The sequence below is a fragment of the Aplidium turbinatum genome, chromosome 11, assembly GCF_918807975.1.
Source record: "Aplidium turbinatum chromosome 11, kaAplTurb1.1, whole genome shotgun sequence".
NCBI lineage: Eukaryota > Metazoa > Chordata > Ascidiacea > Aplousobranchia > Polyclinidae > Aplidium > Aplidium turbinatum.
Window position 1 is genome coordinate 25,436,072 of NC_137482.1, and position 27,129 is coordinate 25,463,200.

The 27,129-nt window shown below is 38.5% G+C and overlaps 1 protein-coding gene across 3 annotated transcripts in view; it reads left to right on the top strand.

Moving 5' to 3' along the window:
* The window catches only part of LOC145780009 (uncharacterized), a 375,170-nt gene that overhangs the window by 328,950 nt on the left and 19,091 nt on the right, over positions 1-27,129 (top strand). Inside the window, exons 2-3 of one of the 3 annotated variants that reach the window (XM_082591710.1) lie at positions 7,500-7,600; positions 19,425-19,559. In XM_082591710.1, the coding sequence (XP_082447836.1) occupies positions 7,521-7,600; positions 19,425-19,559 (215 nt within the window). In that variant the 5' untranslated portion in view covers positions 7,500-7,520. Of the gene's footprint in view, positions 1-7,447; positions 7,601-19,424; positions 19,560-27,129 lie in introns of all 3 variants that reach the window. The other 2 variants (XM_082591709.1, XM_082591708.1) reach the window with 2 other exon arrangements.

The following is a 27,129-nucleotide window of genomic DNA, read 5'->3' on the forward strand; positions in this document are numbered from 1 at the left end:
TGGAGTCTAGCTTAATGGAGTCCGGAAATGTAGGTTTTCCGTACCTGGTGCCGAAACGTCTAGTTGGAGCAGCAAGTGGTTCTGCCGGTTTTAAATTGAGAAGTCTGTCAGCTATTTGACGCTTATCTGCATTGCTCACTTTAGAACTGAATGAAGATGTAGGAACAAATTCACTGGACAAGTACCACAAATGTCGTTTGAGACATCGTGCAGCACTGTCTGATATGATGCTGTTGATGGTTTTGTACTTCAGAATGTCTATATATAACTGTAAGCTATTCAAAGGTGCATCAGTGGCTACACTGCATCTAAACCACCAGGTACAGTACACAAGTGAGACAACGTTCACAAAATCTCTAATCTTGGTGGCCTGAGAAGTTGTCATGACAGTTCCCTTCGGCAGAGCTGCAATTTGATCCTCCAGTAGAACAAGTTTTAATGCATAAATCAACTTGGCCATCCACCTGGCCTTATGCACAGCTCCAGGACACAGGAATTTTACCTGTGTGGCTGGAGTTAAGTATGACACACACAAATTTATCATCTCTTTATAGTCATCCCTCAAGAACTTGGCTTTCTGCTCTAATAAACAAATCAGTTTATCTTTCCATTTCAAAACATACTCGTGTGCTTCTTTTGGGAGCTTGGAAATGTCAAAGTAGTTGAGTGGTTGATTGATGTCATGTGAAATATAATTCCAGTTTTTACGAATTCTGGTAAATAAAGTTACTTCTGGTGACTTGCTGACATCTATCTTCAAGTCCTTAAATATTATACATGTCCCACTATCAACTCACCGACATGATGAGAACAACCTGCCCAGAATAGTGCACGTTCAAGACGCGCCTGATTTTGGATAGCAGTCAAGTGTCCAGTGTTTGATGAGGTTGTGTCAAATACCATACTCACAACTTTTTCAGAGCATTGCCATTCTTGGAGTAACTCTAAGGTCAGTCTTGATATGATTTCGCCAGCTCGCTCTTCCATACCAGATGGATAAGCAGGTGTTCCCAGTAACTTCAGTTCATCAGAGAACTTGCCAATGGCGATGGCCAATCTCTCTTCTTTTTCGTATTTGTTTTGAAGAGTGGGTAAGCTCTTCCCATCCCAGTGAATAGAGGCAAAGGTCGGTGGGATCCAGGATTTCTTAATTTCACCAGCTATTTTTTTGTTCACTACACATCTGACCTTAGCCGATTGTAAATATGATGTAGAGACTTTTGAAGCATCACCCCCAGCTTCCTTTACAAATGCCTCACTAAAGGCGGCTTGCTGTGCAGGTGTCATTTTCAGTCGTGTAGCTATGACACCAGTCTCGGGGAAGTAAGTATATCATGAGGAATGAAGGCTTCTGTTCCGGACTTCACCACTCTTTCATGAAATCTTTTATTTGGCTTAGAGTCTGGTATATATGAGGCTAACGACTTATCGTCCTCACTGGAGCTACTGTCAAGTCGAGACTTTTTTTCACTTATTGCAAATAGCAACCCTAAATTCAACACGGTGTCATGGCGATATCGACCTAAATTCCATGTCATCGGTTGCCCACATAGACGTAGTCCGATCATCACCAAACTTCACAGAAGCTGTTTTCCCATCAAATAGAACATTTTCACCAATCTACATAAAAATCGATTGACATGACGGCATTGTGTGCACCCTAGCGTACATCACTGCTAATCTCATGAACAATTTGTACCGTCATTTTGTACCTTGAAAAAATCGAGAGAAAATATTTAGAAAAGCCGAAGTCGCTGATCGCAGTTTCCGCAAGCATTTTTAAATTTTCCTCAAACAAACAAAAACTTTTAGGATCATTACCAGAAATTTTAAAATGTTTGCGGAAACTCCAATCAACCCTAACCCCTAACCTTTCTAAAATGTTTGCTGAAACTCCGATCAACCCGAACCCTTTTAAAATGTTTGTGGAAAAACAGAAACTGCGATCAGCGACTTCGGCTTCGTTTTATTTTTTTCTCTCGATCTTTTCAGTTTGTTTGTTTGCAGAAACATCCTAACCCTTTTAAAATGTTTACGGAAACTCCGATCAACCCTAACCCTTTTAAAATGTTTGCGGAAACTGCGATCAGCGACTTCGGCAAACTCTTAGGATCATTACCGGAAATTTAAAAATGTTTGCGGAAAAACGGAAACTGCGATCAGCGATGTTCTATTTTTTTCTCTCGATCTTTTCAGTTTGTTTGTTTGCGGATACCGCTAACCGATACAATCACCCTTTTTAAATGTTTGCGGGAACTGCAATCAGCGACTTCGGCTTTTTTTAATTTTTTCTCTCGATCTTTTCAAGGTACGAACGGACGGTACAAATTAGGTTGCACTCACGTGGAACAGGGGTCACCAACTGGTGGCCAAGGTATCAACGTACAAGTATAACCAAAAATTCTTTTCTCGAGCAGTTAAAGAGCATGAAGGCAAAAAATACTTTCCGGGAAGCATATTTTCGCTTTGCATACGATTCCACCGACCGACCTATCAGATTGTAGTTCTAGGTGGGGACTGGGGTCTCACATAAAGTTATTCCATTGTGATGGCCATCTACACTGTCCCAGTGGTTGATTAAAACTAGTGCAAAGTCGAATTATTATACTTCCGGGCAGTTGAAAAATATTTAGCTTAGTATTGTAAAAATGTTAATAATCAATAATTCTTGCCATGCTGGTAAGCACCGCAAGTGACATTTGTCTTATAATAATCAAAAAAAGACAATTTTATAGACTCTCACAAAAAAAATGAAAAACCAATTCATTGCTTTTTTAGAGGGAACGCTGTTCGTGTTCATGAGTTACAATAGAAACGTTTTTATGGTGATTTCCACAAGCGTTTGTTTCAGGCAGTGGTTATTTGACCGCCTCCGGTCTTTTAATCCGAAACACTATTTGACCGGTCATGACGTCACTACACAGGCACTTTTTTCTATTTCTCTTTCAAAGCATAAGACAAGAAGAGAAGAAAGAAGTGCCTATATAAGTTCTAAATTCGACACTTATATTCAATTGGGTCAGTGGCGCGTACAATAGTTCTCGGGCTGGTATTCCAGAGGGAATTAGTTTGATACTACCAGGAGGCGTTCTTTTTTTTTTAAACTAAATTTTGACCCAAAGTGACTCAATCGTTAGGCTGCTGTATTTTTGTGGTCAATTTTTAATTTGAGTAGCCTACAGCCCAATTTTTTATGTTTATGCCAATATGAGTAATGAAGTTGGAGTCTTTTCAAATACGTAGCTGATACAAACCAAAATTTGCACAGGCCTCGAAATTCACGTCATGTCCGCCGTCACAGCATGAGATGTCCGCAGGAAGTACCATCTAGATCGGTCATATTTGTCCGCCGAGAAATAACGCAGGAACTAGCGATACAAATAGTCATTACATAGCACGAACAATTGTTGCGATTGGGAGAATATAATTTCCCGCGGATTTTAGCGCGCATCTAGAAAATGTGAATATCATATCTCTTAGATTCCATTGAAGCAGAAAAACTTTCAGTTGTTAGGTTGCTTCAATGATTGATGACATTAAATCAGCGTAACAAAGGTGAATTCTTCGCTAAGAATCGATGGAAGCATGCGCAACTTAGTTCAAGTCTTACGTCACAATGTCTGGCTTTGATCTCCGAGTAATATTAATAAAGCAAGGTTGGTTACAAAATTAGATTATACAAGTAGGCTATTACAGCAGGATGCAGCAAAATTTGTTAAGTTTTCGTATTACAGTAAGAAAGAAAAGGCCCATGGAATATTCACTTTCGCTCACAGAACATGCAAAAATATATCATACCTAAAGAAAAATGCCTAGTGAAACTTTGCACAGCAGAAAATAGTAGCGGTAGTGTAGAAGTTTTCCGACTCGTGCCCAGAGCATTGTGACGCAAAATTCCACACGACCTCGTTCGGAGGAAGTTAATCAGTTATGCGGCGTATGCAGCTACACGGCGCTTTGACTCTTCAAGCGCGCCTGGTTAGTCTGATGAAAGCCTTCCAAACTGTAGCCATAGCTCTTAAATGGCGAAGAATTATCAAGATAAAGTGATTAAGCATGACGATCAAGGCTAAAACTGGTGTGTTCGCCGTGAAACTTAATTTGTCCGCCGAGATAGCTGCTCAGACCGGACACGTTTGTCCGCTGTCAACAAAAACGAATTTCGAGGCCTGTATTGCACTTCATGACTATAGCTACAACATTACGTTTTGCTGAGAAACGTTGTTTTTTTTCGGACATTTTGACCGAATTGACTACATATTTTTTCGGACATTTTGACCGAATTCACTATAAGTTTTTTGGACATTTTGCTAAAAAATCGGTCAATGACCGATAAATGACCGAAAAAAAAACCTAGGTTGGAGTTTTTTTAATTTGCTGGAATTTGAGAATTTCTCTGGGTTATTTTCGTTCGTCATAAGATGATGTGACTGTGTTTGCCGAACCACACATTACATTTTTGCTCTCTTTTTTACAAGTTAGGAATTAGTTTTACTCAACTGAATCAGGGGCGCGTACGATGTTTCTTCGGCTGGTATCCCCAAGGGTATAAGTTAGATACTACCCAGAAGCATTTTTCTTCAAACTAAATTGCCTGCTAAAAAACACTGCCTTAATAAAAGTAAACTTGACATTGATGAAACCATTTTATTTAAAGAAGTATATATATTGTATATTACTTTTTACAGCCACCAAACTAACTTGTTGAGAGTAAAAATGTAATGCGTAGTTAAAAAAGTCAAAAGTGTTGTTAAAGGAGCTTGGCCTGGCAATAGCGTTGTTCCACTAATTTTGTTGCTGTGGTATTCTAAGATCAATATTAATAGGGGGGTATGTTAAAATTAAAAAAATCTCAGTACCCCCCAAAATTGTGCCACTGGGTGTAAAAAAATATACTATGACAAAATTTTTGGGTTGCCCCTCCAGGAACTCCCTGCTACTGGGGGGTCTAACGAGCGATTTCCAAAATGCATGGGATTTGACACCTTACTTTTGAACCGGTGGTCATAGAAAGCTCGGACTAGTCTCAAAAGTTTTGTCTTGAAAAGTTAAGATAGGAATGTAACAGTTTCAGAAGTGTCAGGTGTATAGTTTGGTCCGTACAAACCAAGTTTGGCCCAAAATGACCCATTTAGCCTACCGCGATGGTACAAAATCGAAAATTTGGCAATAATTGGCCTGAATGAGTTGGCAATGGGCCTAAAATTTTTGATTAATAAGCTATGATAGGGTTGTAATATTTTTTCATGAGTCATATATGCCCGACTTGACTATGCTGCAGGCACATTATTTCCTGCAAAGATCAGAATGTGTTACTTTTTTTTCGTCAATTGATATGTTCAAATTGACATTGCCTAAACTAACAATTCTCAGCTCGATCGATGTTTGCTTGCAAGAACACTGTAACGAAGTTAAGAGCTTGCTTGCTCTATTCCTTCAATCTTTTGCAAAAGGCTTGGCAACTCAAAAAGGGTCTCTGTTTGGTTTTGGTCCTGCTGCAAATAAGGACACAGGATCACTGTTGAAAATTGGATCGGCAAGTGATGATGTCCTACAGAAACTGGATAATCTGCCAGTCCACAACCTCGGAGAAGAACGTAGTGTCGGATTAGCGAACTACAACATAAATATTTATGGTGAAAGAAATCTTGATACAGTCTCCAGAAGCGTAGTTCTCAATAAAAGCACGGATTTACTTGAAAATATTCAGAAGATTGACAAAAAGAAATGGGAAAAACCTGTACAGAAATAAGACAGCAAAGAAATTAGACTGCAATGGAATGAAAAGATGAAAGCTTATGAAGAAAAGGGTTACTCTAAAAAAGAAGCTCTTAATATCAGAGCAAAGCAGTAAACTTGCTGATTTAGATTTCCTGAAAGTGCAAAATCCACCAGGGCCTTTTACCGCTTCTGAGAAAGTGAGTGCTTACCTTCAAAGTGATGCTGTAACAGATCACATAACGAACGAAAGACTTTGCACTGAAGTTCGCTATGCAAAGAAGACATGCCTCTCCCTAAAATCAAGTGCTTCAATATTCTGATTGAAACGAGACTATAAAAATTCTAGATTTGAAGACTATGCCAACAACCTTATCAGCTAGTTAGATAATTCACGTTCATGTGCAACTATATGTTAACAATGTCAGACCTCCAAAGTGTGCTTTCTGCTATGCATTTGCTTGCAGAGGCAAATTCAAGCTCCACATCAAATGACCAGGAATCTGATTTTGCAGCACCAGCCTATCAAGTTGATGAGTTCATAGCTGCCATCTGAATTGAAGGAAGCTAATAACGCTGGTACCTTGCTAACATTGTTGAAGTTGTTAATGATGATGCCTTACTACTTACATACTTCAGGAAGGTTGGCAACAGTAGAGATGGAGAAATATGGATTTCCCTGAAAATCCTGAACTTCTTGTGTCATATGTCAGATCTGCCTGAATCAAATGCTGTGTTTCAAATGAAACAGTTCAACTATTGAATGAAGCTCTTAATAAAAAGATAAAAAAAACACTCATTTGATATCTGAAATTACACAATACTTCCATAACATTGGACCTTTGAAACATAACTATTATTATTATATACTTATTTGCGTCAGACAAAGCTGTCCATATCCAAAACAAAACAACAAAATAATAAACAAACTGCAAATGCACAAACAAACTATCATTAAATATTACGTAGCATCCTGTTCTTATTATTTTATCAGTAATATACACACTACAGTGACTACAGATGTCGCATTGGTAACTGACACGTACATATTATATTTATATTCCAAAAGAGCAAACATGGGCAAGAAAATTGAAAATGCTTTATAATGACTGGCTGTATGCCTACATTACAATCTTTACGACATTACCCAAAATGTCTCTGATTTTAAACGTAATGACGTCATATAATCAATCAATTTTCTACAACTAGACATGCATATGATTCATTTGAAAGTACTAATTCGAATCATAACGTTTTAAACAAAAACTTACCCCGGTTTCAAACTTATTGAGGTAAAATTTTGAATTTCATACAATTGCGATAGGCCAAATAGGCCGTTTTGGGCCAAAATGGGCCTGTCCATACACCTGACACTTCTGAAACAGTTACATTCCTATCTTAACTTTTCAAAACAAAACTTTTGAGACTGGTCCCAGCCTTCTATGACAACCGGTTCAAATTTTAGGTATCAAATTACATGTATTTTGACAATCACTCATAAAACCCCCCGGTAGCGGAGAGTTCCCGGAGGGGCAATCCAAATTTTTTTTATAATGTTTTTTTACTCCCAGTGGCATAATTTTGGGGGGTACTCAGAGTTTGTACTCAAAATTCGTCTTTTAACATACCCCCCCCTAATATTAACAACATGTAACGCTGGATACTGGATATGAAATGCGTTCTTTTCTAGCATATGAAATGCGTTCTTACCTACCTAAAATTTTATTAGTGTGGCCCGCCACAGCTCTCCTTAGTGCCAAAGTGGCCTGCATGCAAAAAAGGTTGGTGACCCCTGACATAGAATGTGTGGATACTGCAACGGGTGGCTACAAGGTGACCTGGAAGGTCTTCTAGCCAAGCAGCCACCCTCAACAAAGAAAAGGTAATAAATTAAGCATAAAAGATGCAATCAAAGAAGCGAAGCAGCTATCATAATATCCATTTATAATGAAAGTAGTTAGCTTGTGTTTACAGTGTTTAATACAAATTGTAACAAATATAATGTCCGCCTCGACATCTCAGTTGGTAACGCGTGACTTCGTGAACAAACAAGCTTCAAGATGAAGTAGCGCTGGTTCGACTTTCAGGGTGTGCGCTTGAGCAACGCATTCTAAGGACTGCTCTCCATTCAGCGTCACAATTGGATGGAATAATTTCTTAGCAACAACACTTCAACAATTGGAAATTTTACTCTGTTAATCTGTGGCCCTGTGTCAAAAGCCACAAGTATGCCAAACTGCCAGAAATTCCCTATCAAGGCTTTGTCAGTCCGAGGATAAAGATTCAAAACCAACCAACCAATTATATTCTTTTTTCTTAATTTGCTTTTAAATCAGGGTTGTTGGTATTTTACCCGACCCAAAAAAACCCGGGTGGGTTTTTTTGATAAAACCCACTTAAAAAAACCCAAAAAAACCCATAAAAAAACCCAGAGCATCATATTTGTCCAGTTTTTATTAGAAAATTAAAAAAATGAACAAAAACACTACAAGGCACTTAAAACAAACTTTACATTAGGACTTAAGGATGTGAATTTAAGGGTGTTCAATTTCGATTATTTGAATATTCGGAATTCGAAATTCAATTTATTTTCGATTTCCGAAATTCGATTTCGAATATTACAACTATTCACCACACTGCAAAATGTGATTTTATTAAAAGAAACGCTATGAAAATTCGCTAGAAAACACGAAAAAACGCCATGAAAATTTGCGAAAAAAGAACACAAAATAACGTCTACAGCTCCAGGCCCATGTTGGTGTTTAAGAACACAAGCTGATCGACATGGTCACCCGTCAGTCGGGATCTCAGCTTCGTGACGGTCAGGCCAGCTTTTGAAAACGTCGCTCCGCTGGAGCCGAGGTCGCTGGGGTCACAAACACCTTCTCGGCTAGCTTTTTCAGCAGCGGTAGCTCGCCTTCGTTTGCTTTCCACCAGGAAAGCGGATCAGCTTGCCTAAATGCAAGCTTCTGCTTCATAAAATAGAAAATCTCGTTTGAGATTGAGCTGATTTCATCATCATCACTGTTGTTGGAGTCTTCCATCTGGACCCTGCCCATGGAGAAGAGTTCCGTCAGAGTGGTCTGGCGTCTTCGCTCATCGCCTGTGTTGGCTCAACGTCGGGCTATCGGAATCAGAAGAACTGACACCTCCCGTTGGCTGCACGCGCGTGGAAGACAACGACGTTGCGCACAACTTTTCTCAATGCACATGTGCAGGACTGGCCGTTGGACCCGCGAGAGCGTGTGATAGTCACGTGATCGACGATGCGCATGCGTCGAAGTCTTTTTTCGCTTGCAAAATGCAACAAGACAGATTTCGCGCCACTCGCGTTACTTTCAACCGTGTTCAGCCGAAAGGACAGCTATAATTTCGAATATGCCTGATACGAAAACGAATTTCGAATATCACCTTAATCGAAATCAAATCGAAATTGAACACCCTTAGATGTGATTGTGAAGTAAATTTCCAAGAATAAACTGAAAACGCAGTGGATATTGTACACTGTACAGTACACAAAAATCAAGTAATGTCACTTTGTGTACACTACACTAAAACTCATTTATAAATGCAAAAAGGTCTTATACTTAAACTGGTGAAAGTACTACTCTACTGTAGTCTGTATATGATGTGAAATGCAATTTAGGAGGCTATTTACCAAATACAGTTCTGGATTCTAACGCATGGCTGTTTCAGAGCATTTGCCTAAATGGCCATAGGCCACGTAATCGCTCAATTGCTCATCCATCACTATATATAATATATATATAAATGATAAAAAATAAATATGATAAAAATAATAATAAATAAAAATAAATATTAAATATGATGGCATAAACGCTCCTTGCCTTCAAATCTAAAGCAAATGATGCAATAATGTGATTTCTACCACGGTAGCATCAACTTGGTATAGAAATCAGTGGATGATGCAACATCCAACTTGATCTTGAAATTAATAGATGATGCAACATTCAAGCAACTACAGGCCCTAGTGCATTATTTTATTGAGTTATGCAAGCATGTACTGTGAGTGAAAGGCACTTCATTCGTAAAAAGTAGTTTTGAGGTGAAATAAGCATGAATCTACCTTTTTTTTGCATCTTTTTTAAAAAACCAAAAAAAACCCGGGTTTTTTTAAAAAAACCCGGGCGGGTTGGGCTTTTTTAAAAAAACCCGGGTTTTTCTCAACCCTGTTTTAAATACAATTTTTTCTCATTTGTATCACTTCATTCAAATTTTTGGGGTGATGATTGCATTTAAATTGCCAAAAGTTTATTTCACTTGGTATACATAACTTTTGTAAAACCTTTAGAAATTAAAACTGGAATAGATTGATCAAAGGGGTGCAACCTATTTCGGGATGCAATCGATGTCATTCTCTGAACACGTCGTACCCCTGATGTCGTCCTTGAAAGCAGTGTTGCCAGATGTTCAACTTTTTTGTCCATTTAAATGTAGGTAGAAATTAGGGTTATTTGAAGCAAACTTTTTCAAGTCGAAACGAAATTTTTGCCATTTTTTTCTTTCTTTAATGAACACCTGAAAAAAACGTTACCATAGAAATTAAATTTTATTTTTGAAATCAGAGACTTTAAAATTGTAGCCAACGAAATTGATTTTTTTTTGATTGTTTATGAACTATACAATCCCGCAAGTTGTACCAAACTGAACAAATGACTTAACAAACACCACAATAAATATTTAAATGTAATTTAGCCTACTTACACAATTCTGCTTTTGTGGCCTACGCTTCAGCAAAAAAGCGTATTCCCAGGGAATATCAAGTCTTTTCGCCAGCGTTATTTATAATCACTCACTGGCTGGTTTTTTTTTGGTCATTTATCGGTCATTGACTGATTTTTTAGCAAAATGTCTGCAAAAAATATAGTCAATTCGGTCAAATTGTCTGAAAAAAAGCAACGTTTCTCAGCGAAACTTAATGTTGTAGCTAGTCAGGAAGTGCAAATTTTGGTTTGTATCAGCTATTTGAAAGGAAATATTTTCATCAGAAAAAATGACCAAAATACATAAAAAATGATCAAATTTTTTCAAGTCATTTCGGACAAATGACTGAAAAGTCTCAGCGAAAAAAACTCAGCTCACTGGAAACGATGTGGGCATTGGCGCTCATGCTGAAATGCAATGGCCCGCCGTATATGAAGTCTATTCGGCCACATTATTCATAATTACTCACCGGGGACGACATGGGCATTGTCGCTCAAGCTGAAATCTAACAGCCCAGCCGTAAATGAAGCTTTTTCTGGCGGTGTAAATAATTGCGCGTGCCGATGTATGAGGGGACGACATCAGGGGTACAACATCACTGCCACCCCCAATTTCGTACCCCGAAAAGATCAAGAGAAAAATAGAACAAAGCCGAAGTCCCTGATCGGAGTTTTGACAAACATTTCAAAAAGCCGAAGTTGCTGGTCGGAGTTGCCGCAAACATTTCACTTCTCAATGCTAGACTGCAGTTATATTGTTACCACTAGCCTAATGTGGATAGAGTTGCCGCAAACATTTCAAAATTAATTGAACTTCACTTTCTTCTTCTCAATGCTAGACTGCAGTTTTGTTATTGTTTGGCTTACTCTAACTATGTTTTCCTTCTTTCGGTATTCGAAAATGCGTAGTTTCAATAAAAACGTGAATCGTGGGCCGTATTGCATGACAGTCCCTATGAAAGACTTTTGCTCATTGTGACGTAGCCGTAACAGACAAGAAGCAAGACAGCGGAACACAATTGCATTGGAATTTTCTAGCTGTAGTAGCATTGGTAACACAACGTAGGCTAATGACAGTGTTTTATAGCTAAGCTATGGGCTACGTAACAGTTTACCGATTTTTTTTGCATGTTTTATTTATTTATTAATTTGCATCAGACTCAAAATGGTCCACATTACACAATCACACATAAAAGTAGAAACAAAGCAGATGCTCAACTCCGAAGAGCTGAATCGTAGTGTACCAAATACAAAGATTGATAATAACAGTCTGTTCGCATTAGTTCATAAATCCATTGATTGGAAAAGAAGTTACATCGGGTTCCAAACTGATATAATTTTTTACAAATGAGAGCTTGAAAAGTTGTGGTATTGTTATCAACGAATGCAGAGGTGATGCTGCATCGTCTCTGCAGATTAATCAACATTCTGTAACAATTATTGTATCCAACACGTAAGTGATTACTACTGGATAAAAGATAGTTACACCATAGTTGAGAGGCATACAATAGGAACGAACCAACACATTTTTAACAGCAATTGAACATTTGGAAAACCTTGCTTTTAACATGTTTCCAGCACAATACAAAAACTGCAATTGTCGTTTCATGTCTTCATCATCAGATAGCAAGTTGTTAACAATTACCCCTAAATATTTCACAGAGGTCTCAAAGCAGATATGTTTTTCATTTAAATATATGATCGGATTAAAGTCAAGTTTTAACATCTTGAACTTAAACAAAACACCAACAGTTTTGTTGCAATTAAATATAATGTCGTGAGAAATGGCATATGTACATTTGACAAACATTGATGAGTTTCTGGAGATCCTTGAATTGACACTTGGTGCAAAACGACATAAGTCATCAGCATACATTAAATCAGGGTTCCCCAAACTGTGGTCCTCGGACCATTGGTGGTCCGCGACGTCTGCACAGGTAGTCCGTGGCACTATGACAAGAACTTAAAAAGTCACACATAGGCTATAGCCATAGGCGTCGAAATAGGGTGGGCCGGGTGGGCGGCGTCCATCCTGCTGTGAAACGAGAGTGGGCAAAATATGTTTCGCCCACCCTGTTTTCATGACACTTATGAAGTGTTTGTTACAATTATTTCAGTTTTTGTTAAACGCTGAATTATCCAACCAACTGCAGCGCAACTTCTTGATTTACGCTACCGTATGTCTCTCGCTAGGTATCCAACAGAACAAAGTAATTCCGCAACAACGCTGTGTTGAAAAAAATGCGTTTGGGTACACTTTGACATCAAGCCAATACGCTGTAAAACCGCCGAACTCATGTCTCTCTCACTTGGGACGACGCACGTTGAAAACCTGTCTAGAACAAAAAGCCAAGACAATTAGAATCTGTGTGGCCTAGCTTTTCGTGGTAATCGAAATTGCGCTGACAAGTGTGTCTGTACTTGAAACGCTAAATCGGATGCGCGCATTTACCGCACTCCTCTCTTCTAAAAGAACATGTCGTACGTTTCCTCTATTTAGGCTACATACCGTATTGAATATCGTCGCGGTTAGAAACAAAAATCAGCATCTGCAAACCATTTTCAGTACTCACTGCATTGTTGTTGCTACGGCAACTGCCACACGCTGGCAATTCCTGGTGAGAGAAAGCCACATTTGATCTTTTCTTTGAATGGTCTCACTTTCGTTACATCACAATCAAACTTCAGTTCCGGGTCAGCGTAAGGGAATATGAATATGACATCATAATGAATATGACATCATAATGAACATGACAATAAAATAACCGATACAAACTAAACACGTACTGAAACAATCGCTTTTTACAAATCTTTCCTCACAAACTTGTTGCTGGGTATAAATTGAGGCACCGCGCGATGTTGTCTTTTCATTATTATTGAAAAGTTAAACATGAAGCAAAGTCAAACATCTATTCGTGCATTCTTTAAACCAGCTTCCAAAAGGTGTCGAGATGATAACGCTGAAGAAGCCACGGCCAGCACGAATGAACGTAGAGATTACATTGATGAAGAAAGCAGTGCTTCAAGGATGGACAGTGGTGAAGTCAATGTCTCAGGCAATGCACCGGTAGTTGTAGAAGACAGCATGAGCCAATTGAGCCATGGATCTCTACCTACTCCATTTGACGTTAGCATGCTGCCGGATCAGCTTCCGGCGCGGGAAGGTCGTGTGTTGCAAGGGAAGCTTTTTTCCGAATTCCAGTGGATGCGTCTTAACCCTGATGGTATTTGTTACTGTAGCTGCTGTTTGTGGGCCTCGGAAAACAATCGGTTATCTGTTGCAGACCAACGGAGCCAGACGCATCGCAACAAGTTTGGATGGATGTATTTCTGTATGTCATTTATATTTAGGAGCAAAATGGTTGGAACGCCTGGTTAATCTAATCAAAAAATAAAGAGCCCAAAATGTAGATACCAAACTCATGTTCAGCAAACAAACGTTTCGAAAACTATACTGTCTTCATCTTCAGTGTTATAAATGTTTTTGTTTATGCTGAACATGAGTTTGGTATCTACATTTTGGGCTCTTTATTTTTTGATCATTTATATTTGTTGTTGGGTTTTTTTATCAGTGCTTTCGGGTAGCCTATGTACGCCTATTTCCAACAGATTACATTTCTTTCCGTCTTGGTTACGTTTGCTTTATTGTATAATGTCACGCTGCATCTTGTTTCTATTTCGGAAATTCTGAATACATTTTCGCCAAACGTACAGTAAGTAGCGTGATCAATTAAAAAATTATTTTGAGTCTGACAAAGTTGGTCGAATAAACCATTTTCTGTTCAGGACTACTTTACAACTGAACTCGTGCTGCGTGATTGAATGGTCACATTGTACGTAAACTTGGCGCGGTACAAAACCGCAATATCCGCACAGTCACCTGTCCGAACATTTTGCGGCAAATCCGAAGGCGCCACTTTAAAGATAACAGGGACCATCACGAGTCACGCGCTTTTTAGGTCGCAAAGGAAAACATAACAGAAGTTTGTTAATTTAGCAGCACTCATAATATCGCAAGGCACAAGAAAGCAAACATCAAATCTATTAAAGCTTAATTGCTGCAGCGACGCTAAACGCAGTCTTTGTGAAAAAGACTAACCATTGCGAATTTTGCGAACATACACATTCAATGAAATCTGTTTGAAAACTCTCGCCCTCCCAGAATGCCTCTCTTCTAAGAAAAAATCGACGCCTATGGCTATAGCCTACGATGTACTGTACAGTAGGCTAGCCTACGTACCCTGTCAAAGATAATTGCCGCAGTTCTTTACAACTAAAATGTTTTCAAAAGCTTTTGCTATCCAGTATCGTAAATCTTACTTGTTGCACCTTCGTTGCAGTTAAAAAGTTGTTTACGAAAAATTAGTTGTCCGTGGCCCAAAACATTTCACAAATAGTGGTCCGTGGCCCAAAAAAGTTTGGGAAACCCTGCATTAAATGATTAAGACAGGAATTGCCAAACTCATATCCTTGCACTGTCATAGTATATTTTTCCAAATCTTATTCTATTTGAATAAGCTTAACTTGATTGATTGATTGAATCTTTATCCTCGGACTGGGAAAGCTTCTTGCAGAGCTTAATCCTGGCAGCTTTGTATACTTGTAGAGGCTCCGAATCACTGACGCAGGCCCGGTCACCGAGATTGACAGAGTGAAGTTTGTTGAAGATTGTTGTTGAAGATCTGATTGTTGAAGTCTTGTTGCCAGGGAACTATTCCATCCATTAGATGCCACTGAATGGAGAGTAGTCCTTAACGTGCGTTGCTCAAGCGCACACCCCGAGAGTCGAACCAGCGCCGCTTGATCTTGAAGCTTCTTCGTTCCAGAAGTGACGCGCTAACCAATTGAGCTACCGGGGCGGACTGAAGATGATCTAGCTGCTAGCTGATCGAAATCGATTTTTAGCTATACAGACGAAATCGGTTAATAGTATACTGCTTAAACGTATCAATTGTTTATTTGAATCAAAACCTGAAATCCCAAACCAAATCCAATCTAACGTTAAGTAAAAACATCGGTTAAGCGCTGGGTTTTTTTTTTTCGGTCATTTATCGGTCATTGACCGATTTTTTAGCAAAATGTCCGAAAAAAATATAGTCAATTCGGTCAAAATGTCCGAAAAAAATATAGTCAAATCGGGTGTTGCAAGGTTGAGTTTCGCTAATGAACGTTGAAGAAAGTTTTCTCAGATAAAACATGACAACGTTTCTCAGCGAAACTTAATGTTGTAGCTCATAGGCACCTAACTATTTTTTTGGCCGTGGGTGCGAAAACGTGTTTCATCAGCAGCAACGTAAATTCAGCAAAATGTCACGCAGATGGATGACGTAATTATGTCGTCACACTAGGATTGCTTTTATTGCCACACTCGGAGTTATCGCTACGTTCGACCTACCGTTAATTATTATAAACAAAACTCGACCACTTCGGTTAAGCAAACACATGCCATGCGTCTGCATAAACTAGCGGTTGATGGACTGCGACTCTTTAAGCTAAGCACAACATAAAGTTTAGCAACGAATTAGATTTATTACCATGAAACAAGAGACGAAAAGGTTTACTAAAAAGTAAAAGGTATACTGTAAATGGAATGACAATGTCTTGAAAATGGAATGCAAATACTAACTTGATTATACGCTTGAAAATGTACCTGTTGAAAGTAAAATCATTCACGTTTACAGCAATTCAACAGCGCGTCACCTTGAATAACTTAAATTTAGAAGTTGCTCACATCCGTAAACAGCTCTTGAAAAATAGTTATGGAGAGACGTTTGATTATAGCTCCCTTTTCACTAAATATCGCAACTTATGACTGACCTGCTTTCTACTTTATGGCTGACCTGTTTTCGTGTTGCAGATGAAACAAAAGATGCGCATGTTCCCCGCCTTTGATCAGGTTTCTTTGGCAACGGTCGTGTGTGCGCCATGCAGTTTGCGCGAGTCCGTTGTTGCGTTGATTATTCCGCATGTGCGCAATGCGGTTTGTAGCCTACAAGCCCTTGTTGCGTTGATTGGTGGTGCCGAGACTTCAAGTTCATTTTCACAGCGAGCGGTTCACTGCCGCGACAATTCACTGCAGAGGTTTCGACTTTCGAAAGCAACATCGAGTCTGTTTGCAAGCGCATAAAGCTAAACGCACGCTCCGTCTATGTAGCAAATTATGTTGTTTTTGGGTGCATTCAACATCTGATGACATTGAATCGACACAAAATCGTAGATTTTTGCTATGTCGCAGGCAGCAAAATCTGTCATTTTTACATTGATTCAACGTCTACAGACGTTAAATCAATGTAAAAATGACAGATTTTGTCTGGTGTGGAATTGTAGCATCCTACTCGTTCTAGTGATTATTTATCGCGAAGCTGTTGCGGTTTGCATTCAAAAAATGTTGTCCTGCTGCCGATCGCTAGTTCATCTATTGTTTTACGTATCAATACAGCATAAAAAGTTGGCGCCTATGTTGTAGCTAGTCAGGAAGTGCAAATTTTGGTTTGTATCAGCTACTTGAAAGGAAATATTTTCATCAGAAAAAATGACCGAAATAAATAAAAAATGACCGAATTTTTTCAAGTCATTTCGGACAAATGACCGAAAAGTGTCAGCGAAAAAAAAAACCCAGGTTAAGCGTATACCGCTTAAAAGAATAAGTCGGATAAAAGCATCAGGATTTGCTTCTAGTTTGCCTACTTCATTCATTTAATCGTATAATTGTACCCGTTAGCGAAAAGAGAATGTCTCTTTTTTGCTTCGCATAATTGTTTGCAGTTCAAAGGCGAAATGAAGCAAAGGTGAGACAGACGCAAGCGATCAAAACAAAGACAAGTGTCTGTAATCCCAGGCCATAATCTTATGTGCTAGACATCGCACTACAAAGAACCAATTTTCGCACAGCTGGGCTTCATTAAAACAGAAGAGCACACAAAAGGAATAATCACACTTCCCAATAAAGAAGTTTAAATGCTTTTGATGTCATCGGTCGGCGACTGGCCTTGCAAGGAAAGGACACGGACAAATTATTTCGGCTTGAGAGGGAAGTGTTGAAAAGAATGTCTAAAAGTTTAAACCAGAAAACTGTGGAGAATTTTTTTTTAAATTGCTGAAAAAAAGTAGCCTATTGTTGTGAAATGCAGTGCGTAATTTCATTTGTTGCAGTATTGTTCAGTTGAAGAACATTGCAAATGAATTATTTTACCAGACATGGCAAAACACTTGAAAAAAAACCTTTGCGATTTCAAAACAAACAATGAGTGTGAGCTGTGTTTTTCCACCATACCACTATTTTCGTAGGCCCTTTTCCATACTCAAAACTACACAGCTGGTACAGAGCTAAAATTAGCCCGCTTGAATCAAAATCTTCAACGTCAAAGTTCGCGTTGTGACGTCACAGAGATCGGTGATATGAAAGATTGCCGATTTGCAGTCCGATTGCTGCAGTTTGCAGAAAAATGCTTTGATGGTTCTCCCAGTCAGCAAAGCTGATCTATTTTACATCGTTTCAACGTCTGCAGACAATAAATCAATGTAAAAAAGACCAGTTTTGCTGGCTGGGACATACAGCAGTGGTATGTTAACACAGAACTAGGAAATTCTTTAAAGTATAACCAGAATTGTAAACAGTTGTAGGAAGTATCAGTGGTAATGTGCGTTGCAGCCTAGTCAGCACAGACATCTTCTCAACATTACGCCCATTCACAATAAACCTTTTTTTAGTAAATTGGTTAAACGAATCAATCGTATAATCGTATCAAAATGTCTGGCAAATAGGTGATTCGATTAACCGATTTCGTCTGTATTATGATTGAACTTACTGTGAAAATAAATTTCTTTGCATCACTTCGCTGTTGTTAACGCTTTGATGGTAAGTAATTAGCAAAACGACCGGAAAGAGGTTAATAAAACTGATAGCGGGTTTCCACTCTGCTTGAGATCATGATTTTTTGTGCTTTATTTCGATAACTTCACTGTCTTGATCGTTGTTATCAGGCCCGGATTTAGGGGGGGGCAGTTGCCCCGGGCCCCCCGACTTTTGAAGGGCCCCCCTATGTGGAAAAAAATGTGATTTTGTGTTATTTTTTTCCGTTTGGCCTTTAAAGTTTCTGCAAAATGCTGTGCAGTACTGGACTGATGCTACTGTAGACGTAGAGACGGTTTTTCGCGCCGTAGGCGCAAAAAATTTTTTTGCACGGGGGCCCCCTGATCTAAAAGTGCCCCGGGCCCCCCATCAGCTAAATCCGGCCCTGGTTGTTATGCACTCGCACGAAAAGGAAATGAATCGGCTTGTATTCCAACTGTTCCAATTATGAGCTAACAATATCAAAATTTTTAGTACTGCGTTTGTATGCGTAAAACTAATCGTTTCAAGCAGCGGTTTAAATAAACTCGGTTTGCGACCTAGATGTCAATATAAACAAGACGGTAAGCTTAATCAAAGACTATTTTAATTGAGTAAAATAGCGTTATGGTTATGACATCATCACCTTTCTCGCCCCACAAGGTTTTTTATAAAAAGTCGGCGCCTATGCAAATAACGATAGCACAAGTAAACAGAATTATGGCCATTACTAGGCCATGGCCGCCGGCTGCTTTAAGGCTTGCATCTAGACCACAAACAACATCTAAAAATCATTTTTTGGGCCTAAAAGTGCACAAAAAGCGATCAAATCAACTTTTCCAACCTCGAGTTTTAAATTGTCTGTTTAAGCCTTTATGCTCCTTTATTTTTTCCGAGACCAAGCATGACCTACCAGAGCTCTTTCCCGGCTACCAAATTCTTACACTTTACAGGTCTGCTATTGTATTTTGCAAATCTTTTTCAATCGTTGGTTCTCGTGGATAAATTGTCATTTTTAGACTGCTGATATATGGGACGGCAAAACATTTCTATTTGCTACAATATAAGTTTTCATCATAAGTGTCAAGCAATCTTCAACTAGCCCGTGGACTATTGCAATGCCATAAGTATATGCTATTTTTCAATTTCAGGATTTTTCCTTACAAAGTTTGTGTGAAAGAAGACAGAGTCACCAAAGATTTGTTCAAGCTCAGTCTGTCCAGTGATAAACCGCCACAGAAACGTCCTTCCACCCGGAGAAGAACATTTTCCGAGATTGAAGCAAGGTATGATATTTCACCATTTTGTAATGCAGCTGGTACAGTCAGCTGCAGAAGACAGTTAGCAAATGATATGTAGAGCATATTTAAAGAATACTTGTTTGGAAAGAAAGTTGAGAGGTTACCAGTAAGCTGTTTTTTCTTAACAAAGCCTTTGCAGTAGGCTAAATGTAAAGCAGGTATACAAGTAGTTGAATTTACAAGCATAACCGTGAGCAATTGAGCATGCAGTGAATATCCATGCCTGATGCTAATAGCGCAATGCAGGTTGTCATAACAAGATTTATTAAACTACTATCCCTGGACTTTCTTTTGTTTTCTTCTATATTGTGACTTTTCTGCATGGGTTTTTAATGCTGATTTCAAAAATATGCATAAAATTTTTTTTAATTAACGTCTTGGAAGTTATTCGCTGTTGCTTAGCAACAACTTTTCATACAAATTACAAAAATCTCCTTTAAAACCCCTTTACTTTTAACCTAGTACGCTGATATCTAGATTATCTGAAAGCACTTCTTCAGCTGAAGAATTAAAAAAAAAAATTATTAAAATTGGACAATCGGTACCAGAGTTATAACTGTTTAAGTACCCAATTACGCAGTCACGCATGACTGATTTTTGTTAATTTATTGCCAAATGATACTAAAAAATGGTGGAAGTTGCTGTCAAGGGGTTTTTAGGGGTAAGGAGTTCAAAAAATATATTAAAAAGTGTCTCAGAGCAACAGAAAAAAAGTTATTTAAAAATTGGTATGAACACTCGAACAGTCATGTATGAATAATTTTGTCGCAGTCGCTTCATTCCTACAACGAGATGTATTCTTTAGGCACCACAAACGTTAAATGCCTGGAGTCATGTACAGTATAACGTGGAACCGATCATCTCAATGTAGCTAACATCTGGGTACCCATTGCACTTGATGTTAGAATACACGCTTCATTGCTCGGAAAGAGCTCTGATCAAGTGCAGGATGGTCACGGTCTGCCACAATTTCAATAGCATCTCTCACCCAGCATAATGTAGTCTATGTATCTAAATCATGTGGAAAAAAATGGACTAAGTCAGCTGAACTTAACGATAATCTTCTGTAATGCATTTCAGGTTTCACTGTTGATCAGTTAGCATTTTCTACTTGTATCTTGTATGATTATATAACGTATTGTATACACATCTGTCTAATATTCTGTGTGTATTCATTTATCCATCACGGAGCTGAGGAAGAATAAAATGAACAATGGTGATTTGCTTGGTAATTTGCAGCCTTTAAAACATTTTAAGGAAGGACAATTTGGACCAACTACTGGAGATGTTCTTCAGAAATACATATATCATCTTCAATTAAATCCTCGTAACCACCAGAGTGGGAAGCTCGCAGCTTGGGATACAGCAGTATGTCTAGCAAAAGTATGGCAGCCTGCTTGCATTCCACTGATAACAAAACAAAATATCCAAAACAAAATTATTTGTTTGGTTGATGGATACAAGAAATACAAACATGCCAAAAAGGAATCTGCTGCCTTAATTAATTTTCGAGAAACACTGACAACATGGTTATGATATCTGCTAAGAATGCTGAAAATCTTATTAACAAAAACAAAACATTGCTACCAGAAGGTAAGACAGAAGATATACAGTTTCTTAAATTACTTGAAACAAACCAACCAGCATCTCTTGGACCCCTTGATAGAAATAGGTTGAAACGCGTCAAGAATTATGCATTGAAGAATCGAATAAAGGTAATAAAGTATGATGTATGTTTGTTCCAGATCTTTCTATCAAGGGGTCCAAGAGATGCTGGTTGGTTTGTTTTAAGTAATTTATGAAACTGTATATCTTCTGTCTTATCTTCTGGTAGCAATGTTTTGTTTAATTGTTAATGAGATTTTCAGCATTCTTAGCAGATATCATCAACCGTGTTGTCAGTGTTTCTCGAAATTAATTAAGGCAGCAGATTCCTTTTTGGCATGTTTGTATTTCTTGTATTCATCAACCAAACAAATAATTTTGTTTTGGATATTTTGTTTTGTCATCAGTGGAATGCAAGCAGGCTGCCATACTTTTGCTAGACATACTGCTGTATCCCAAGCTGCGAGCTTCCCACTCTGGTGGTTACGAGGATTTAATTGAAGATGATATATGTATTTCTGAAGAACATCTCCAGTAGTTGTAAATGTTTTAAAGGCTGCAAATTACCAAGCAAATCACCATTGTTCATTTTACTCTTCCTCAGCTCCATAATGAATAAATGAATACACACGGAATAATTAGACATAAGTGTATACAATACGTTATATAATCATACAAGATACAAGTAGAAAATGCTAACTGATCAATAATGAAACCTGAAATGCATTACAGAAGGTTGTCGTTAAGTTCAGCTAACTTAATTCATTTTTTCCACATGATTTAGATACATAGACCACATTATGCTGAGTGAGAGATGCTATTGAAATTGTGGCGGACCGTGACCATCTTGCACTTGATCAGAGCTCTTTCCGAGCAACGAAGCGTGTATTCTAACATCAAGTGCAATGGGCTCCCAGATGTTAGCTACGTTGAGATGATCGGTTCCATGTTATACTGTATATGACTCCAGGCATTTAACGTTTGTGGTGACCAAGGAATACATCTCGTTGTAGGAATGAAGCGACTGCGACAAAATCATTCATGCATGACTGTTCGTATCAATTTTTTAATAACTTTTTTCTGTTGCTCTGAGACTGTATTATACTTAATATATTTTTTGAACTCCTTATCCCCAAAAATCCCTTGACAGCAACTTTCACCATTTTTCTAGTATCATTTGGCAATAAATTAACAAAAATCAGTCATGTGTGACTGCATAATCTGGGTACTTAAACGGTTATAACTCTGGTACCGATTGTCCAATTTTAATAATTTTTTTTTTAAATTCTTCAGCTGAAGATGTGCATTCAGATAATCTAGATATCAGCACACTAGGTTAAAAGTAAATTTTTTTTAAAGGGGATTTTTGTAATTTGTATGAAAAGTTGTTGCTAAGCAACAGCGAATAACTTCCAAGACGTTGATCAAAAAAAAATGTTATGCATATTTTTGAAATCAGCATTAAAAACCCATGCAGAAAAGTCACAATATAGAAGAAAACAAAAGAAAGTCCGGGGATTGGGGAGGTCTACTATCGGTGCCCATTGTTATTTAACGATAAGCAGAGATTTTTTACGATAAACAGAAGCCTATTCGAAACGAAACTTCTATTGTCAGACACAGGGCTGCGATTTTTTCTTTCTTGTCGAACGACCAAAAATTCTGCGTTTGTTTGTCGAATAGTGGTATGACGTCACAAGAGTCAGATTATAAGCGTTTGGTCGCGAATTCAAAATTGAGAATGCTTTGCGACGTTAGGCTACTAAACGCTATTAGCCGGAAGTTTACCTGAATGATAAGTTCCAAAGTGACATGGCAATGCTTCTCTCGATAGCTCCTTCGAACAGATCCCATACTTCACTCGCTGTTTGCTGAACCTTAACCGCTTCTCGGTAAGATCGACCAAAGTTTTTGCCATCCGTGTTGTCGGAGGATTCTTTCGTTTTTAGTCATTATAGGATACTGACTAACTGAAGACTATCCTATCTGTAGTTGGGCAAAGCTATGCTGTTCTTAAAACTTGCCTATTACCTTGCCTTGTCCACTCCCAGTGACTACCTACATTTCTTCTAGAAGCGAACTCTTATATATAGCGACCTTTCTTATCTGTGTTTCTGATTCTGAACATCTGGTCGGAAACTAGGCTATTTTCTGGATGTAAAAAACTTGCGTAATAACTAGGCTTTATTGTGTTCTTTTATTGTGTGCTTCTGCGATTATTTTCTCCTGTATCAATCACCTGCTTTAAGTTATATAACGGAAAGGAAATCTTAAATTTGTTTTCGTCATCATGCACTGGCTACATAAATCTATCATTTTTAAATCTTTCAAAGGATGGCATATCGCCTGGTGCGAGACAAATTTCCTGCAGATGTCCAGACTTCCCAGCCAGCAAACTTGTTTATACATGTCATGCATTGTGATTCAACGTCTGTAGACGTTGCATCAATGTAAAAACGATGGGTTTTGCTAGCTGGGTTGTGTGCTTTTGTGAATGTGCAAAATTGCCCATTACGTAATCACAGAAACTCTTTTAGTGGATGGAAGTCGAGTTGCAACCGTGTTTATCTGTCTACTATTCTTTATTCACATTGCAAAACATTTCTGCAATCTTGGAACAACAAGTGCATAAGTCAGACATAAATATAAACTTGCAAACACGTTGACAACTAAAAGTAGCCTACTTCGGTTATTTTATCTATAAAAGAAACCCGTTGTGTCGAATAGCACGAAACGTGTGTGGCGAAATGTTTGATGGCAGGCGTTAGAACAGTGGTTCCCAACCTGGGGTTCGCGGACCCCTTGGGGGTGAGTGAGAAAGCATTTGGGGGTTTGTGATTACCTTGATGAATTTTGGGCAAAAACTTTGTTCTATATGCACGAATGGAGCACCAGCTATGCTCAGGAACAAATCCGGATTTGCTGCTTTAGTAATAAACTAAACTCCTCCCGTGGTTGTTATCAATTGCTTCTTGCACAGGTACGCCTTAGCAGTAAAAACTTTACTAGCAAGTCTCAAACAAATTCTGAGGAATTGCGTGAAATTTGTTAATTTTATCAAAAGCAGAGCTGTAAACCTCCATACTTAGCGCTCTGTCAAGAAGTAGGGTCAGATGACGGAGAACTTTTGTATCATTCTGAGGTACGTTGGTTATCTAGAGAAGTTTTAAAACGACTGCAGCAGCTAAAAAATGAGATATCAACTCTTTTGAAAGCAAAAGGAAGTCCCCTTTCAAAATTATTCGAGAGTAAAAGTTTTCTATACGGCATGGCCTACTTAGCCGATATTTTCGGTCATATTAACAATGTTAATCGTGGCATTCAAGGACCAGGTGTGACAGTAATTGATGCAGCTGAAAAACTGAAAGCGTTTTTAGCCAAGTTGCCGGTTGGAAACGCAGATTGGAAGCAGGTAATTACGCTAACTTTCCAATGTTAGAAGATCTTGATGGATGAAACTCAAAGAGAATGTACTCTTTTGATCTCTATGAGAGAAAAATTTTGCGCACACTTGAAACCCTGCAAATCTCATTTCAATGTTATTTTAATTTAGAACTCCTGCCGAACGAAGTTGAAACATGGATTCGAAATTCTTTTCTTTTTGACTTGAACAACATTAGCGATGACGATCTCAGTAAAGATGATCTAATCGATTTGAGATCAAAAGAGTTATTACGCATTGAGTTTCATTCAAAAGCTGTGGAAGAATTTTGGTGCTCATAACTGCAAACCTACCCATTCTTGGCAAAGCAAGCGATTATTGTTTTGTAACCATTCATAACCACTTACCTTTGCGAGGCAGGATTCTCAGCTCTTGTTACAATAAAAACAACAGCGAAATCGCCTGGCCAGTGGACGTTGAAGATGACATGCGTTTTGCATTGTCAAAAACTCAACCACAGTTTAGTCGTTTAGTTCAGGAAAGACAACAACAACCATCTCATTAAATTTGCTTACGTTGAAAAAGTTTCGGCATGGCACTTTGGGTCACCTTAATATTCAAATAGTGCTGACATTTCTTGAACAATTCATTCATTTGATTATTTGAGCAACTGTTTAAGCTGATAATTGCCGCAGGAGTCACAGCGGCAATGCAATATGACACCGTACAGTAGTTGAGTAGCATAATTATTACAATAGTCAATAGTACTGTGATTGAACTGACTCGTGTGAAAATAAATTTTTTTGCAATAGTCAATAGTAGGTTAATTGAGTTTCAGGCAAAATTTAGGTAGGGGTCCGCAGAATTAATAATTTGTCTAAAGGGGTCCGTGACAACAAAAAGGTTGGGAACCACTGCGTTAGAACTTCAATCAAAGCATTTTCCCCGCAGTGTTCAAAATGTTCTGGAAGAGAAGTCTCCTTTCCATAAAAATAGCGGCTTTTTTCATCTGTATTTCTGAACATCTGGTCGAAAACTAGGCTGTTTTTTACATGTGAAAAACTTTCATAGCAAGTATCCAACAGTCATTTTACCAGAGCAATATTGTTAATTGGCTCAAACGGCGAAATACAAACTGGCATAGACGATGACAACTCAACGTAGCCTAGGTTATTTCATCTATAAAAGAAACCCGTTGTGTCGAATAGCACGAAACGTGTGTTGCAAAATGTTTGATACCAGGCGTTGGAACTTCGATCAAAGCATTCTCCCGCAGTGTTCAAAATAGCTGCGCTGACGCCTTGGGAGTTTCTCGTGTGAAGCGTCGCTTTTTGATTATGCTTTGAAGTACCTGGCACGAGAAAGTTTACGTAAGTCAGCACTTTTATGATTGCATCACGTGATGCCCCCCCCCCCCCCAATTGTTTCTTGACCTGACGACATTTAGTCCTCTCTCAGTTTTTTTCCTTTTTATTTTCCTTTTTTTCGTTTTTTTTTTTTCCATAAGGCACGGCGTTTGTCGAATAGTGATGGCGCGTGTCGAGTGACCTCGTCACCGAAAAAGGCAAAAATTGCAGCCCTGGTCAGACATAATAAAAGCTTTCGTATCCCCTTCTTTAGATATCTCTGGACCAGCCAAATGATTGTAAGGTTTGGACTTTAGATAAAAAAAAACTATTGATTTGTTTTCTTAATGCTTGCTTCGGATTATTCAGTACCGTACTCACATGTACAATACTTGAGTGTATATCATTGAAATGGCTCAGCAATGGTATGGAATAGACTGATGAATGCACATCTCTATGGCATATACAAATTTTTTCTTTTCATTGGACTTGGAGCTAATAAGAGGTGAGTCTCATACTTGATCTAAGCATCAGGAGATGAGAAGATAAGGTTTTCATTGTACCAAGCCTTCGGCACTAATGAGAGTAGGGTGGCCAGTTCCATTCTCTCGGCCGCCTTTCCTTCAGCAACTATGCCCATCCAATTTATTACTCCCTGGGTAGAGGTGAGCGGTATTTTTCAACAACCAGCTGAAGCCGGGAGTCGAACCAGGATTGCATGATTGGGAAGCCTTATCCGCTGCACCATCCCACTGCCAGAAGCTGATATTTAAGGCAAAATATGTTTTTACCAATTTGTGATTTACATGGTACATTTAGAAGCAATGCTTTGTTAAAGCAGATAATGAATGACCCTCTGAGTATTTTAAGCCAAAAACTAGCTTTCTAGCTTAACCAGTTCTCAAGTGTTTTGAGGACGAAATTTTTTGACTTCGAAACTCACATGACCATTCAGGCCATTTAACCAATAACCACCTGAGTAGTGAGTACAGGTAGCAGGTGACCTTAACTACTTTGGAAATTGTTTTGGAAAGGCCACTTGTAACACATCTGGATGTGGAAAAAAAATTTCCTTCACTCTAAGCCAGGGGTTCCCAACCTTTTTATGTTCTCGTACCACTTAGCCACCACGGATTGTCGACACGTACCACTATTTTCAGAACAACTAATTTGATCCAATATTAAATTATTTGCAAGATGATGAATCTGGATGTAAAGTCAG